We start from the raw sequence: 13,679 nt of genomic DNA, 5'->3' as shown, positions 1-13,679 counted from the left end.
TATTTCAAACGGTGTTTAAAACAAGTATTTTATCTTGTGCGTCGACAACAGAAATCGATTATCTGCCCCTCAAGAGAGTTTCTTTAATGACTTATTGAATTTCGAAATACTTTTCAAATAAACTTAATGGTAACATCAACAATAATAAATTTAACTGTAAATATAGTCGTGTATTTTTCTTATGTTACTTCTTTGAGATTTGCAATGTTCTGTTTCTAGACTAAATAATATAGTCTTTCCTTACCCTTATGTACAGTGGAATAAAGAGGATATATGAAATAGTTTATTGAGTGGTCTCTATTACATGCCCACGCGATAGTTATGATGTGTTAATCCGATAGCTTTTACGTGCGCATGCGATAGCCTTTACATGCAAACGCTTTTGTTATGGCGTGCGCACGCGATAGCTATTACCTGCCAATGCGATAGCTATGACGTGCGTACGCGATAGCTATGACGTGCGCGTACGCGATAGTTATAAGGTACGCATGCGATAGCTATTACACGCCTAAGCTTACGATATGACGTGCGCACGCGATAGTTATTACGTGCGCGAGTGAAAGCTTTTACGCGCGCAAGAGATAGCTTACCCATGAGAAAACGTTGCAGGTCAGTCTTTTCAAATGGACCAATTTTGTTAATGCAGCAGTAACATAATGGTTGACCTTTCGATAAGATTTATTCTCCAATTACTGCGTGCGAAGTTTTATTTATTATGTTAACAACGTTTGAAATTTGTCTTTCGACCACGTCGCTGAAGAAGTCTCATTTAAGTATGAAAGTAGCCACAGAAAAATACAGAATTAATTGATGTAAATCGGGCTGTTTAGCATTTAATTTGCCAATATTGCAATAAATGGCAACCTTCGCGATTTCTATGAGAATTTCTAAGTCAAAGTATTTAAAAAATGTTCGTGCAATTCATTTTCTTTCCGCTACGCTATTTCTTTTTAACAACCATTTTTCCTATAACGTTATTGAAAATTCTTTAGCTAAGTTAAACATAAAAATATATGAAGACATTAGATAGTATAATTAAAACATTTGTAGCGTGAAAAATTAAACAAAAATGTTTATCTACAAATATCTCTGAATGTCATATACTTTTATTACAAAATCAATCAGCCCAGCTACGAAGGTATTAATAACTATTATGTTTACTGCCATATCATCAAGAATGTGAATAGATCTATTTGACGCGCTTTGAATATAACATTGAGTATGTATTTGCCGGCTTTATTGGAAACCAGACTTTATGATGTGCATGTTTGTTCGACATCGACGTGTGTGTGTGTGTGTTTAGTAGTTAGTTATTCTAAGAATTTCAAAGCAACAAGGTATCCTACGATACTTGCATACACATTTTATCAGGAATTATATAAAAACGTTGCTATCTGTAAACCATCATGGTTTTATTAATCTGTTTGAATAACTAATTGACATAGAGTTGACATAATGTGTGCGATATACTTTGATAACACGCGTATATTAAATAAATGACATTGAATATCGATAGCTGTGGTAATGATAGTAATTATTTACAGGTCTTGTGACCAGCACAATGGCGGATATTGCAGCTCTTCAGGAATTACAGCATGAAATCGGGAAAATAAGAAACCTTCCATCGCCACCTGACGAACGCAATCAGATGGAATCATATATCAAGCAACAAAAGCAGGAAAGTAAACGTTTTTCAACAAAAAATATCTTATCTTTTGTTTTTAAATATAACAATGATCGCCATGATAATGCATTGGTATATTATACATGGAGAAAGCGTCCTTATGGATTCTGAAATGCTCTTGAATTCTCGGTTGACATCGGGCATTTTGTGAATGAAAATAACACTATTCGATTCAGAATCTGAACCGCTGTTTTGTTAAATGTACTTACTTGTGTTTTTGTTTGGTGTTGATTTTTGTTTTGTTCCTTGCGATTGTAATGGATTTCCATTTACATTAAACAAAAATAGCGTATGTCAAATCTGTATTTTGTTTAAATTTAATTCATATCAAGAACTTAACGTCAATGGATTATTATTTGACAATAATAATTTAATGTCAAACAGTTTTGTTGTTATCAGTATTGAACTTACACATTGTGAATTACTTCATTTACAAATATAGCGTTGTTGATATTGTTGCCGTTGTTATTGATTTGATATACTTCTTTCACTTATGGAACTTAGAAACTGTTTTAGATCTTAAATGAAGCAGCAAATGTCCTTGTTAACGTACATCAGTACGCAGAATCAATCTCCCAAAAGATGAACGAACTCAAGAGTACCATAAATATACCGACTCAGATGATTCAGAAAGCAATTGCAGATACCATTGAAGCGATTAAATGTACGTAAATATAACATGTCATGTTAAAACTCATTTGTTCGTTTTGCAATAGTAATTGTTATGAAACAATACGATGTCTTTCACTGAATGGAAGAATGGAAGAATCTTTTACTTAAATAACATCTGTTTTTTCATTACACCTTTTGTAGTACAACACCCTTCATTTAAAATTCCTGATGATCTCAGAAAATCAGTAAAAACAGGGCTCAATAGAGCTACTGGGCAGGCGCAGTTGCAAACAGGTCCTGCTTTTCCGGTGAACGCTATAAACGCGCCAAAACGCAATGTTGAACAATCAGAACGCGATCAGAACGAGGAGAAACTGAAAAAAGTTCGTGCTTTGCAAGAAGTTGCTCGAAGCATGGACAATGATCGTCAACGTCTAAACGAATTTATAGCTCAGACCGAAGTTACAATGGGCACAATAAAGAACGTCGGAATTCTTACAAAAAACGACATTGACGACTTAAAAGGTTTGTCATAAAGATCGGTGCATCGAAACTTGATGAGCTTAAATGCCTCATGTCGAGCACCCGACATACTTTTTCAAAGAACCGCTCGCATATTATATTTATGATCTCAAATTATGACATTTATGTTAAATAATTTGGTTTGTGTGAAAAACGTGAAGAATGCAATCGAATAACACTTGGTACCTACTAAGATTGTGGATTATATATTACAGACATCATCAGTTGGTATGATGTCAAATTGAGACCCTCATTGATTTTGATACTTTAAATGGTTTTTGGAAAATATTGTAATTGGTTTTAATAAAACTTTATATAAATAATTTCAACCGTTGACAAACTCGATGAATAATTGCGTTAGTCCTATTCGATACTTGTGATTGTTATGTATGATATGATCATTTAAACGTTTAATACTAGAAAAGCAAAATGAATTAAGTACAAACGTATTAATCAAAAATTGTTACAGGGTGTCTCGATAGTTGGAAAAATGCGAAGGAAAGGGGTTATTATGAAGAGGAAGAACACAAGCGACAGGTAAAATAAAAAAAGACGAATTGTTTGCTAAATACGAGTAATGTGTTTCTTAAGTAGCAATAGTTTTATTTTAACATTGATATCTCTTTTATTTCCAATTCAAATGTATGCATACTTTTTCTCACAGGAAGAGGAGAGAAGAAGAAGGGAAGAAGAAGAAAGAAAAAAACGTGCAGAAGAAGAACGGCGAAGAAAAGAGGAAGAGCAGCAACGAAAAGAAAAAGAGGCAAAAAAGAAACGCGAAGAAGAAGAACGAAGACGAAAAGAAGAAGAGGTAAAAAAGAAACGTGAAGAAGAAGAACAAAGACGCATTGCTGAAGAGGAAAGAAAGAAACGTGAAGCAGAAATACGAATACGAAAAGAAGAAGAGGAAAGAATGAAGCGTGAAGAAGAAGAACGAAGACGTAAAGAAGAAGAAAGACTCAAACAACTAGAGGAACAGAAGCGCTTGGACGAGGAAGCCAGAAAGAAAGACGAGGAAGAACGATTGCGCCTAGAAGAAGAAAGAAAAAGACAAGAAGTAGAGCTGGAACGGAAACGGGTAAAACAGTTAAATATACGTTATTAAGGTTCATCTCAAATAAATGTAAATAATCGTTTCCTATTGCATGCTAATATTATTATTATTATAAAGACTTAATCATTCGTAGCATTAACATTTCGATAAAATTTGTCTTTTTTATATGTTTTTATTAGAAAGCTGAGGAAGAACGTCTTCTTTTAGAGGAACAGAGAAAAAAGAAACTTGAAGAGGACAGACAACGTAGACTAAGGGAAGAGGAGGAACGAGAAAGGAGAAGAAAAGAGGAGGACGACAGAGCAAGGCGTTTAGACCCAAACAACTGGAAACCATTTATGTAAGTTGCAAATCTCATTGAAAACACAAGGATAAAACTTCTTATAAAATGTAGACTTATTGTTGCATTAAGCGTGAATATATATGAAATTTAGATACGAGCGTTCGTGTGGTGAAGTTTCCGGAAAAAGACCGTTTCACGATGGTCTATGTTGTATGATAGCGTCCCCTTCAGACAGTATTGCACAAGATAGTATACAATGTACAGCGTCAGACGAGCTCGATGACATAATAGAAATACTTGAGGAAGATGAAAGGCCTGCAAGTTCAATAATAAACGTTCACACTACTTCGCATTCAATATCGACTGAGGTAATTTATGTATGCGTTTGTCATTATATAGTTGATATTTATTTAATCATGTTGTGTAATGCACATACAAATCCTTGGTTTAAAAAACAAGATCGTTTACATTTAATTAATACATTGTTTTGTAGTGCCTGTGCCTGTACAAAATCATGCTTCAGCTTGGTTAGCGCTTTAAACATAAATTCAGAAAAGCGTATGCTTCATTATGAGTTCGACATGAAAGTAAACATTTGTAGCGTAAAAGTACATAGCTCTTTAAGTATATAGCTTCGCATAAAATGTGTTGTTAACAGTGACTGTAAGTTGCTAACTGCTTTTTACAAGATCAAAAATATTGCTATGCATTTGACGTACATTTATCAATAATTCAACGAACTAAATTGACATGCACATACAGATTTAGATATCAACATGTGTTTATGGTATGCTTAATTTAGAACTGTACCTTAATACTACAAAATGTGGACAAACAAGTCAACACATTGCGTGTTCATAGCTTCTGATTCGTGTATGTATTACAGTGTCCTTCGAGAGTTTATTTGCCACATTATCCAATCTCTAGCACATCAGAGGAACTCGTCATTAAATATACCATTAATGGATCTGATTGGTACACATCTGAATTTGTGAGACCAACACAACAGATAGAGAATAATGAGGTATATTACAATGATCATGGAATTTTATTATACCTCAGTTTGAAAATGGTATACTAACAATAATTAAATTGAAACAGCAACAAAATAAGGTTAAGTCAAATAAGTAAATTCCTAAAGCCATTACATGCATCTAAACGAAACATCCAGATTTAAAATAAAATAGGTTCGAATGCATTTTCTAGGTAAAGGATATTTGTTTAATTAAAATTTTTAACTTATTTGTGTGCCTATTGAAGGATTATGACTCCACAAATCTTATTGGAGTTGAAGCAAACAACTTTGATACAATGAAGTTATTTGTTGTATCAAGACAAAAGAGTCAGAAGGTGATAATTGATAAAGCTGGTCTTACCGTCGCTTCCACGTCTGACAAAAATGTGAGACTCTATACACCGAGAGATGCATTTCCAATAAGAACGAACGTTCGACTATCGGTAAGTTATACGGTTTGGCAAACTGTTTATATATTCAATGTTACACATTTCATGGTGGAGTATTTAAATAAGGTAGTATCCGCATTATTTAATTCTAATTATTTTCCTACTCTACTTGTTTAATAAATTTGATCTATTTACTGAGCATGTTTTAAGGTGTTGTAAACAAAGGAACCTAATATTTGTTTTATTGTTTAGGTGGTAAATAAATCAATGGATCCTGATGACAGTATAGTAGGTTCTGACCTACTTTCGGAGGTTATTTCTGTGGGACCAATGATAACTATTATCTGTGACAAGGCCCCGGTAAAAGACCTTGAAGTTGATATTGCCAGGCCAGCAACTGGAAGTGGTCTGTATAAGCCACTGTTTAATAAATATAGTTTGATTTGGTTGAATAACTTATTATCATTCACATATTAAACACCGGTATTGACATATGTCATTGCATGTTACCGAAAGGTGACAGGTTTTAAAATTTAGACACTACACTATTTTTAAGTTTGTCATTTTATACTGTTCGTATAGGGGTCCGACAACGAAGCACTCGTCACCATCTTATCATGTCACGTGGAAGAGTGTGGGCTCCTGCTGAACGCGAATACAAGGACGCCAGCAACATGGTCGTTTCAGTTAAACTACCAGCAAACAGAGAAAGATATACGTGCGTATATACCGCAATAACATGCTATTTTGTATTGCTAAAATAGGTTTGAAATCAAATATTTCATCCGAATCATACATAAATCAATTATTTCTATAAACAGGCATGCTATTAAAATGTGTTAATCTTGATTTAAAAACACCATTTGTGTAAATTGCCAGTCATATCGATCGAAGGGGTATAACTCGTCCATACTTAATAAATCATGCCTATTAATTTATTATCTGGAGTTTATTTCGTCTCGTTATCAACTTTAATAAACGTTCATTGGCAGAGGTACAACTGAAATACCAAATATGCATTTGTTTAACTAACTATGTCTAGAGCAACGAAACACAGACTCCAGAATGAACACAAGTAATTGCATGTTAGCCGACGTTTATTCGTATGTGGTACTTAATACAAAAACTGTGACATTTAGCCACCTGAACAGTTTAGTCTGACATTAACGATTTGATTGGTGAATGCATGTGGGCAGTTTACATCATCGCTGGTAAATTACATATTACATATTAATAAAATTTACAATCAAAATCCAGAAACTTTTTCATGAGAAGCAGTATTTTTCTAATTTACAACTTTTATATCGAAACACTTCTTTAAAAATAATAAGAGTCCACAAACTGTTTTCATGAGAAACAGTATTTTACTAATCTGCAACTGCTATATCGCAACACTACTTTATACATAAAATGATCAAAATGGGATAACCGCTTTTCACATATATTTAATATATCAAGTGATAGTGAGTAGGTCATTTCAAAAAAAGTTGTTTAATAAATATGTTAACATACGAAGTATCATGTTTATATCTGAGAATTATGCTCAGGAAACGAAACGCGAAAGCCAAATGAACGACCAGCCTAACAATCCCATCCTGGTATAAACCGCTTCAACATGTTGCTTGTGTTGCATATAAAAATAACAAAATGATTATGTAGTCAACATATTTTTTATTTACGAACCTTATATAGCTATCATACGCCCATTCTTTGCAACCGTATGCTTGTGTTATGGTGAGTAAACCAATTAACTCAGAAAGTTAAGCTTAAATCATAAACACAACGGCAAGCAATGCCATACAAAATGGATAAAATATTTATCTATTTCAATTATATTTTTTGCTCAATACAAACATTACAGAATTGTCGAGATTGAACTCCCATCTACGTGTCCGAAGGAAAACGCACTTAAGTTAGCTCAATCCTATCACACCCAAATTATCAGCACACCTGTTCACGTTCTTCTGAAGCAGCATGAAGCGAATCCACAAAATGCGAAGATAGAAGTCGTTCAGCCACAGGAATTGAAGCGAAAACTTGATCGACTGAGCGATGATGGGTTTACTCTTGGTGAGGAACAATAAATAAATGTATTTAGGTGATTCAATTTAATTCAATGTCTGTTTTGCTTAAAACAATGGTTTTTATAGCAAGTTAAACAAATACAATGTAGACATATGGAAAATGCATATGGCAACCCAATACTATTGAAAAGATAAAATTCATACAAAGTGAAAGTCATTATTAATATTTGTATGTACTGCTGATTCCTTATCATATAAGCATATTTAAATATATCTTACCGATTCGCTGTTATCGTTAAAGAAATATGATCTACTAAACCTGCAAATGTTTGGAACGAAAGACATCTGTTACAATAGGTTTTATTGACTTGTTAGGATGAATGTAATTTGTCGGGCGTACCAATAATCATTATGAGTATTATTAGTAAGAATATATCTAATGATATATCTCTATGTCGCATAATACAGTATCAATGTTAAATGCATTAATAACGTACAGAAACATATTGCTGTTATTCCTCTACTTCGGCCATATTGATGTATTATTTGCATTGAATTAATAACTTGAAGGACCTGATCCAAGTAGGCTCCTGCATTTAAAAGAAGGACAACGTGTGTATTTATCCAGTCGAGGAAATATTGAGCTTTCAAATGCCGACAATACGGCGGTGAGTCTGTTTGTTTTCTTAAATGTTTTAAGAGTATACAATAAAGTATATAGATAAATTACTTATCCGGAAACATAAGATCGTTGTGTTGGTAAATACATTTTATAGAAAAATTTAATTGTGGACAATGTATTTATATAGATACGGTATACTTTCTATAAGTATATGAATGAAATCAACGACGAAGTCAAACTTCGTGTAAAAGACATTTACCTGCAACGAGAGCTTCCAGAGTACAAAGGACTCCTTCAGTTGACTATCGACAACGGCAATGTATTTCCAAATGAGACTATCGACTTCACAATTAATCTACCAAAGGTAACACAAATAAATTAGACAAGAAAACTAAACAAAAATACAAGATAACGTATACAATTTTCTTTCACATTTTTTTTGCGATAATCATATTTTACAAGCGCGTGTGAATTCATGGCTTTCAGTCCTTATATATATTTGAAAGTCCGAAATACAATAATTTGTATATACCGTTTGCTTTACCCAACTATTTTTATCTCAGATTGAGACACCAAGAGGTCCGAGGGAGGTTCACAAAATTCGATTTCCTTATTACTGTAAGCATATATTAATTTTTATATAAATGCTTTTTGTTTTAAGGTTTCATGCAAGGAACCTTATGCTACAATATGATTTTATAAGTTTTAGAAAATGTAAATCAGTAAACACATACGACGCACTGCGCAATAATAACAATAAAGATGATTTTCTCCTGACACACTTTTAAATACAGAAAATAAAATGAAGTAAAAAAATTCAGCCCATGCGTTATATTTTTTTCTATTATTTTTCGGTTGTAATGAATTCATATTGAATGAGCGTGAGATGTTACACTCTTATAATGTCTTTCAGAAGAACATTAATCGAAATACTTTTCCTATAAGATTTACGTCACTTTAACTTGTTTGCATTGTATGAACAATTGTTGGACGTACATGGACATTTTGTATCTGCTATTTTGTGTATAGGTTTAAGTATACATTTGTATACCACTTCATACCGAGTTTTGCCAAATAGCGACGAATCGCTCCGAAAGGTTTCCAGTTTAAATATTTATCATCTGTTTCTCAGACGCTGGTTAACCAATAGAGCCGTTGATACTTTAACTTAAACAAAACAAAGGACAGAGCCGATATGTATTATAGAACCTCGTTTCCGTTGTTGTTGTTTTTTTTTAAATGCTAATTTTTGAAAAAGTGGCAGACTGCCCCGTTAATGATCCTGAACTAATAATACAATATCAGATTTCTTACGTTCCCGTCTTATGTCAACCGCCGATAGATATCGACATACCATCAGCAATTGTGTACAAAAATAGAGGTCTCGATGAACACATTGGTTCGAAACAAATATTGAAAACAATATATCAAGCGCTGGGTGGGTGGGCGGCTTGTCAGCTGCGGCCATCATATCGCACATTTTTAACGAGATAATATAATGCTATATAATACGCTTTGAAATCATCGTGCATCATGCAGTGACAATTTAATGTTTTGTTCTGAAAAACTATCATAACTAAATAAATCACGACACCACACGTTTCTTGGAATAACTGACAATAACTTACATTTTTTAATCTGTATCATTATGAATTCACTTTGCCATGTCAATTTGTATAAAACAATATTTGGAATATTCACGTATAAATGAAAAGTCAGCAAAAAATTATAGCAGCAACAGTGAACTTGTTTTTTACAATGGTGATACTAAATCACTCGCATATTGTTAAGGTCGATATACGAAGTGTTTTCACAGGACTTCCATTCGTTATTTCTTAAGCAATCATAATAATCCCATTCATTTCTTGTTGGAATTGTGACTATAAGTTTGGAAAGGCTGAAATAATCACATGCTTAATCTCCATGAGATTTGTTTGCATGAATATCTGCTTCGAACATCTCCGAACTTAATGTGAATGTGTTTATTTACTTGATACTTGAAGTAGTAATACAATAACGTATTATCAAATAATGGACACTTTTTGTTTTCCTTCAGTGACATGCCTTTCTGGGTATCTGTCGAAATGTATCTGCGAGAAACAACCTGAAAACTGGCAGGACATTGTTAGTTGTTTCATCGATAAAACACAGCTGAAGTCCTTGATCCGCGTTGCGAGGAGACGGGTACCGGAAGTGGATCAGATAATATTGTGCAAAAATGTACTCCATGACTGGATAAAACAAACAACGAAACAAGAGGACAAGGTATTCACTCAAAGCTAGTATGCTATGTGATTAATATTGTTGTTCTTACTTAACATATATATATATATATATGTGTTGATTATACGCATGCATGTGTCACTCCTAATTGTCTTTTTACTTCTATTTATCAATCGGTGACAAATTGATACCTTTTTGTCGAGGTATCAGTGAATATTGAGTCGTGGTTAACGACTTTTTAATAAAAAGTCATGCAATGATCAGTAAATGTGTGTTGAATACTAACGTGATATATATTTGCAAACAGGTTCAAATTATTCTAGAAGAGTTGCACTACCATCATCATACTGGCATTTATGAAAATTGCAAGAACTACGTTCGGTACCAAAGAGGTAATGTAAATGTTTAGATGCGTGCCAGTAAGTCTTTTGTCCAACAAAAAAGTGATGTTGGCAAATATTCGTGAATAGACGATGGGTGTTCAAGAAGTTAGTGGATTTTCGCTATAACTTTCATTTGGTAACATAAATGGACAAACAAATAGCATGTTAAGAATGTTTCGTGAAATTTGCCGTAAATTCTGTTTATCAACGACATTTAAACCAAATTTAAAAACGCGTAACGCTCATACTTATAATAAAATACACGCGTGCGCCGCATGTCGTTACTGAGGTCTCTATGGCAACGCGTTTCAAACGCTCTTTATGGAATTCATGCAATTTTAGCTTATATATAAAGTCCGTTATAATTGGTTTGTATAATATGAAAATTTCATTGACTTTTACCAGCAAACTAATAAGTTATAGCGAAAATCCACGAACATCTGGAACACCCCTCGTATTTATAAAAATCTAAATATTAAAAAAATGTTCAATTAATTTATTATTAATTTAAAAGCCGTACATAATGTCCTTTTTGGGTATCTTATTGAACGTTTGCAAAACAGATATAAATCTACCGGTACGTAGCTACTTTATGCGTTGAAATGACCGGATATCGAAATTGTACATAACAATATGTAATACTATGTATAGGTTTAAATTGCATCATTTTTTCTCATTTTCTAGAGACTATGACAGACAACGCACTTGCTGATATTGCATCCTATGTTACGATGTCTCCCGACCAGCTTTCGTCTGTTCTTAACATTGAAACGGGGGTGTTGCAGAAGATACAATCTGAATACGAGAGCAGCGATCAAATCGTACAGATACTAATGGAGTGGAGGGAATCGGACGATGCGATTAATCTTGGGAACGATGCTTTGGAAAAGCTCCAAACACTTTGTTTGAAATAAATTGTGGCTTTGGTTAATACGTTATTTAGGCGTGCATATATCTTAGGGATGCAAGCGGTTACGAAAAACATTAAGTGGCTAACCGATTGCCGTAACCGGTTATTAAACGGTTTACCTAAAAACCTTAAGTTGTTAATTTTTTAAAGTATGCGTCAAACCGCTCGTTAATGTACTCTATAGAAACGAAAGTAATTTTAGATCGCTTGCGTTGATATCATATCTGTTTCTTAATAACGCTGTACGATAACATGTTATTTTAATACTTTTTACATTTACATTTAAATGTGTGCTTTATTTTGTTTTTATTCTTCCTGCGTAAAAGCATATAAGTTAAAAGTTATAAGAACTCCACAATCTTCATATTCACAAGCCATTAATAATCCCCCGCCATAGGCGGAGGGATATTGTTTTGGCGTTGTCCATCCGTCCGTCCGTCTCCGTCCGTTTTTCCGTCCGTCCGTCTTTCCGTCCGTCCGTCTTTCCGTCCGTCCGTCCGTCCGGCACTTTTGTGTCCAGAGCCATATCTTTGAAGTGCTTTGTCGGATTTAATTGAAACTTGGTATGAGTATATAAACGGATAAGAGGATGATGCACGCCTAATGGCATTGTATACTATATGTTAATAACGGAGTTATGGCCCTTTGTATCTTAAAAAATTAATCTGTGTTTGGCCGCTTGTATTAAGTTTGCGTCGTATCGCTCACAATAATATAATAACAATAGTTTCTTTGTTGATTCTGTTTTTTTAACTGTAATTAACTAAATATATATATATTATTTAAATAATTGTTAAACGAGTGCAACACAATTTCACAGTTCAAACAAATCAGCAAACACACAATTTGGTCAACAAACTGACTTTTTCCAATAGCTTGTGTCCATGCGGTTGCGATCATTTGTTAAAAGACGACCTGTCCTCGAGAAAACTCGCTCCGTTTGCAAGGATGCCCATGACACGGACAAAAGCTGCCCGGGCAAAGTGCGCAATTGTTGGGAATGGTTGTTTATTTTCACACCACCATGTCAACGGGTCGCCATCGGGTTGACAAATCACGCGCTTTTTTGTTAACGCACTGTACCGCGCAATGACTTGAGCATTTGCGCACATACTAAATTTAATTATTTTATTTTTAAATTAACATTTTATTTCATATTAATGAATTAAATGAGTTCAATAAGTTCTTTCTAAAATCAAATTTGTCTCAGACGGTAGTGTTGGCATCTTTGGTGACTTAAATTACTACTAGTTATATTAATTTATGCTATACGACGTGTACTCGACAAGTTTGTAACTACGAATGCCACTCTTGATAAACATGTTTCTTATATACACTTTATTTTTGCGACCAATCTGTGTTGGATATTGGATATTGGATCTTGGGTAACACAAACATAAAAAAACAGCCGACCATGGTCCCAAGTGATGTGTATCGCGAGTTGTTTATATGTGTCAATTACGTAATCGCTTACAGCCCCCACTCCATGCAGTTCGCTAATTACATGTTCACGAGAAACTCAAAAATATCGCAAATTATCAAGACTTGTCCCCTGCTTGCAACCAATAAGGTGCATGTACTGATTTATTGTTTAATTACTCCGTTTGGTGACATGTTATTTATAAATGTCGATGGTGCGGCATTTTGTTCGAACTAAGCACCAGTGCAAGTTGGCAGTATGTCGCACGCAAAACGTAAAATCGTACGAAGTATTCTATGAAAAAAGCATTATAATTATTTCAGGTTTACTTTTTCCAAAAGTGTAACCGGTTAAATAGTAGTTTCTGTAGGGTAACCGGTTGACCTTTTGCATCCCTTATATACATAATATACTTTTTTAAGTGTGGATCAGACAAAAACATACATAAATTGTGAGTATATTATGCATCGGGAATACATTTTGGATAACAGGTGATTGTTAAAAAAATGTATACATACATTTAGATTGATTTTATTTT

General features: G+C 33.8%; 1 protein-coding gene across 2 annotated transcripts; it reads left to right on the top strand.

Moving 5' to 3' along the window:
• Window positions 1–1,379: 1,379 nt before the first annotated feature.
• LOC127836262 (uncharacterized) lies at window positions 1,380–11,760 on the top strand. 2 transcript variants are annotated; one of them, XM_052362753.1, is made up of 18 exons: window positions 1,380–1,409; window positions 1,545–2,348; window positions 2,498–2,821; window positions 3,288–3,355; window positions 3,483–3,896; window positions 4,052–4,212; window positions 4,307–4,523; window positions 5,042–5,179; window positions 5,416–5,613; window positions 5,812–5,965; window positions 6,142–6,277; window positions 7,421–7,629; window positions 8,154–8,251; window positions 8,393–8,569; window positions 8,769–8,823; window positions 10,262–10,470; window positions 10,736–10,820; window positions 11,496–11,760. In XM_052362753.1, the coding sequence occupies exons 2-18, from the start codon at window positions 2,267–2,269 to the stop codon at window positions 11,723–11,725; spliced, it is 2,955 nt and encodes a 984-aa protein (XP_052218713.1). In that variant the 5' UTR covers window positions 1,380–1,409; window positions 1,545–2,266; the 3' UTR covers window positions 11,726–11,760. The 2 variants fall into 2 exon arrangements, with proteins under 2 accessions (XP_052218713.1, XP_052218714.1); XM_052362754.1 differs by lacking the exon at window positions 10,736–10,820 and having other exon boundaries at window positions 11,496–11,625.
• Window positions 11,761–13,679: the final 1,919 nt, after the last annotated feature.

Source organism: Dreissena polymorpha, chromosome 6, assembly GCF_020536995.1.
Source record: "Dreissena polymorpha isolate Duluth1 chromosome 6, UMN_Dpol_1.0, whole genome shotgun sequence".
In the NCBI taxonomy this organism is placed as follows: domain Eukaryota; kingdom Metazoa; phylum Mollusca; class Bivalvia; order Myida; family Dreissenidae; genus Dreissena; species Dreissena polymorpha.
This window is presented reverse-complemented; position numbering and strand designations above follow the sequence as displayed.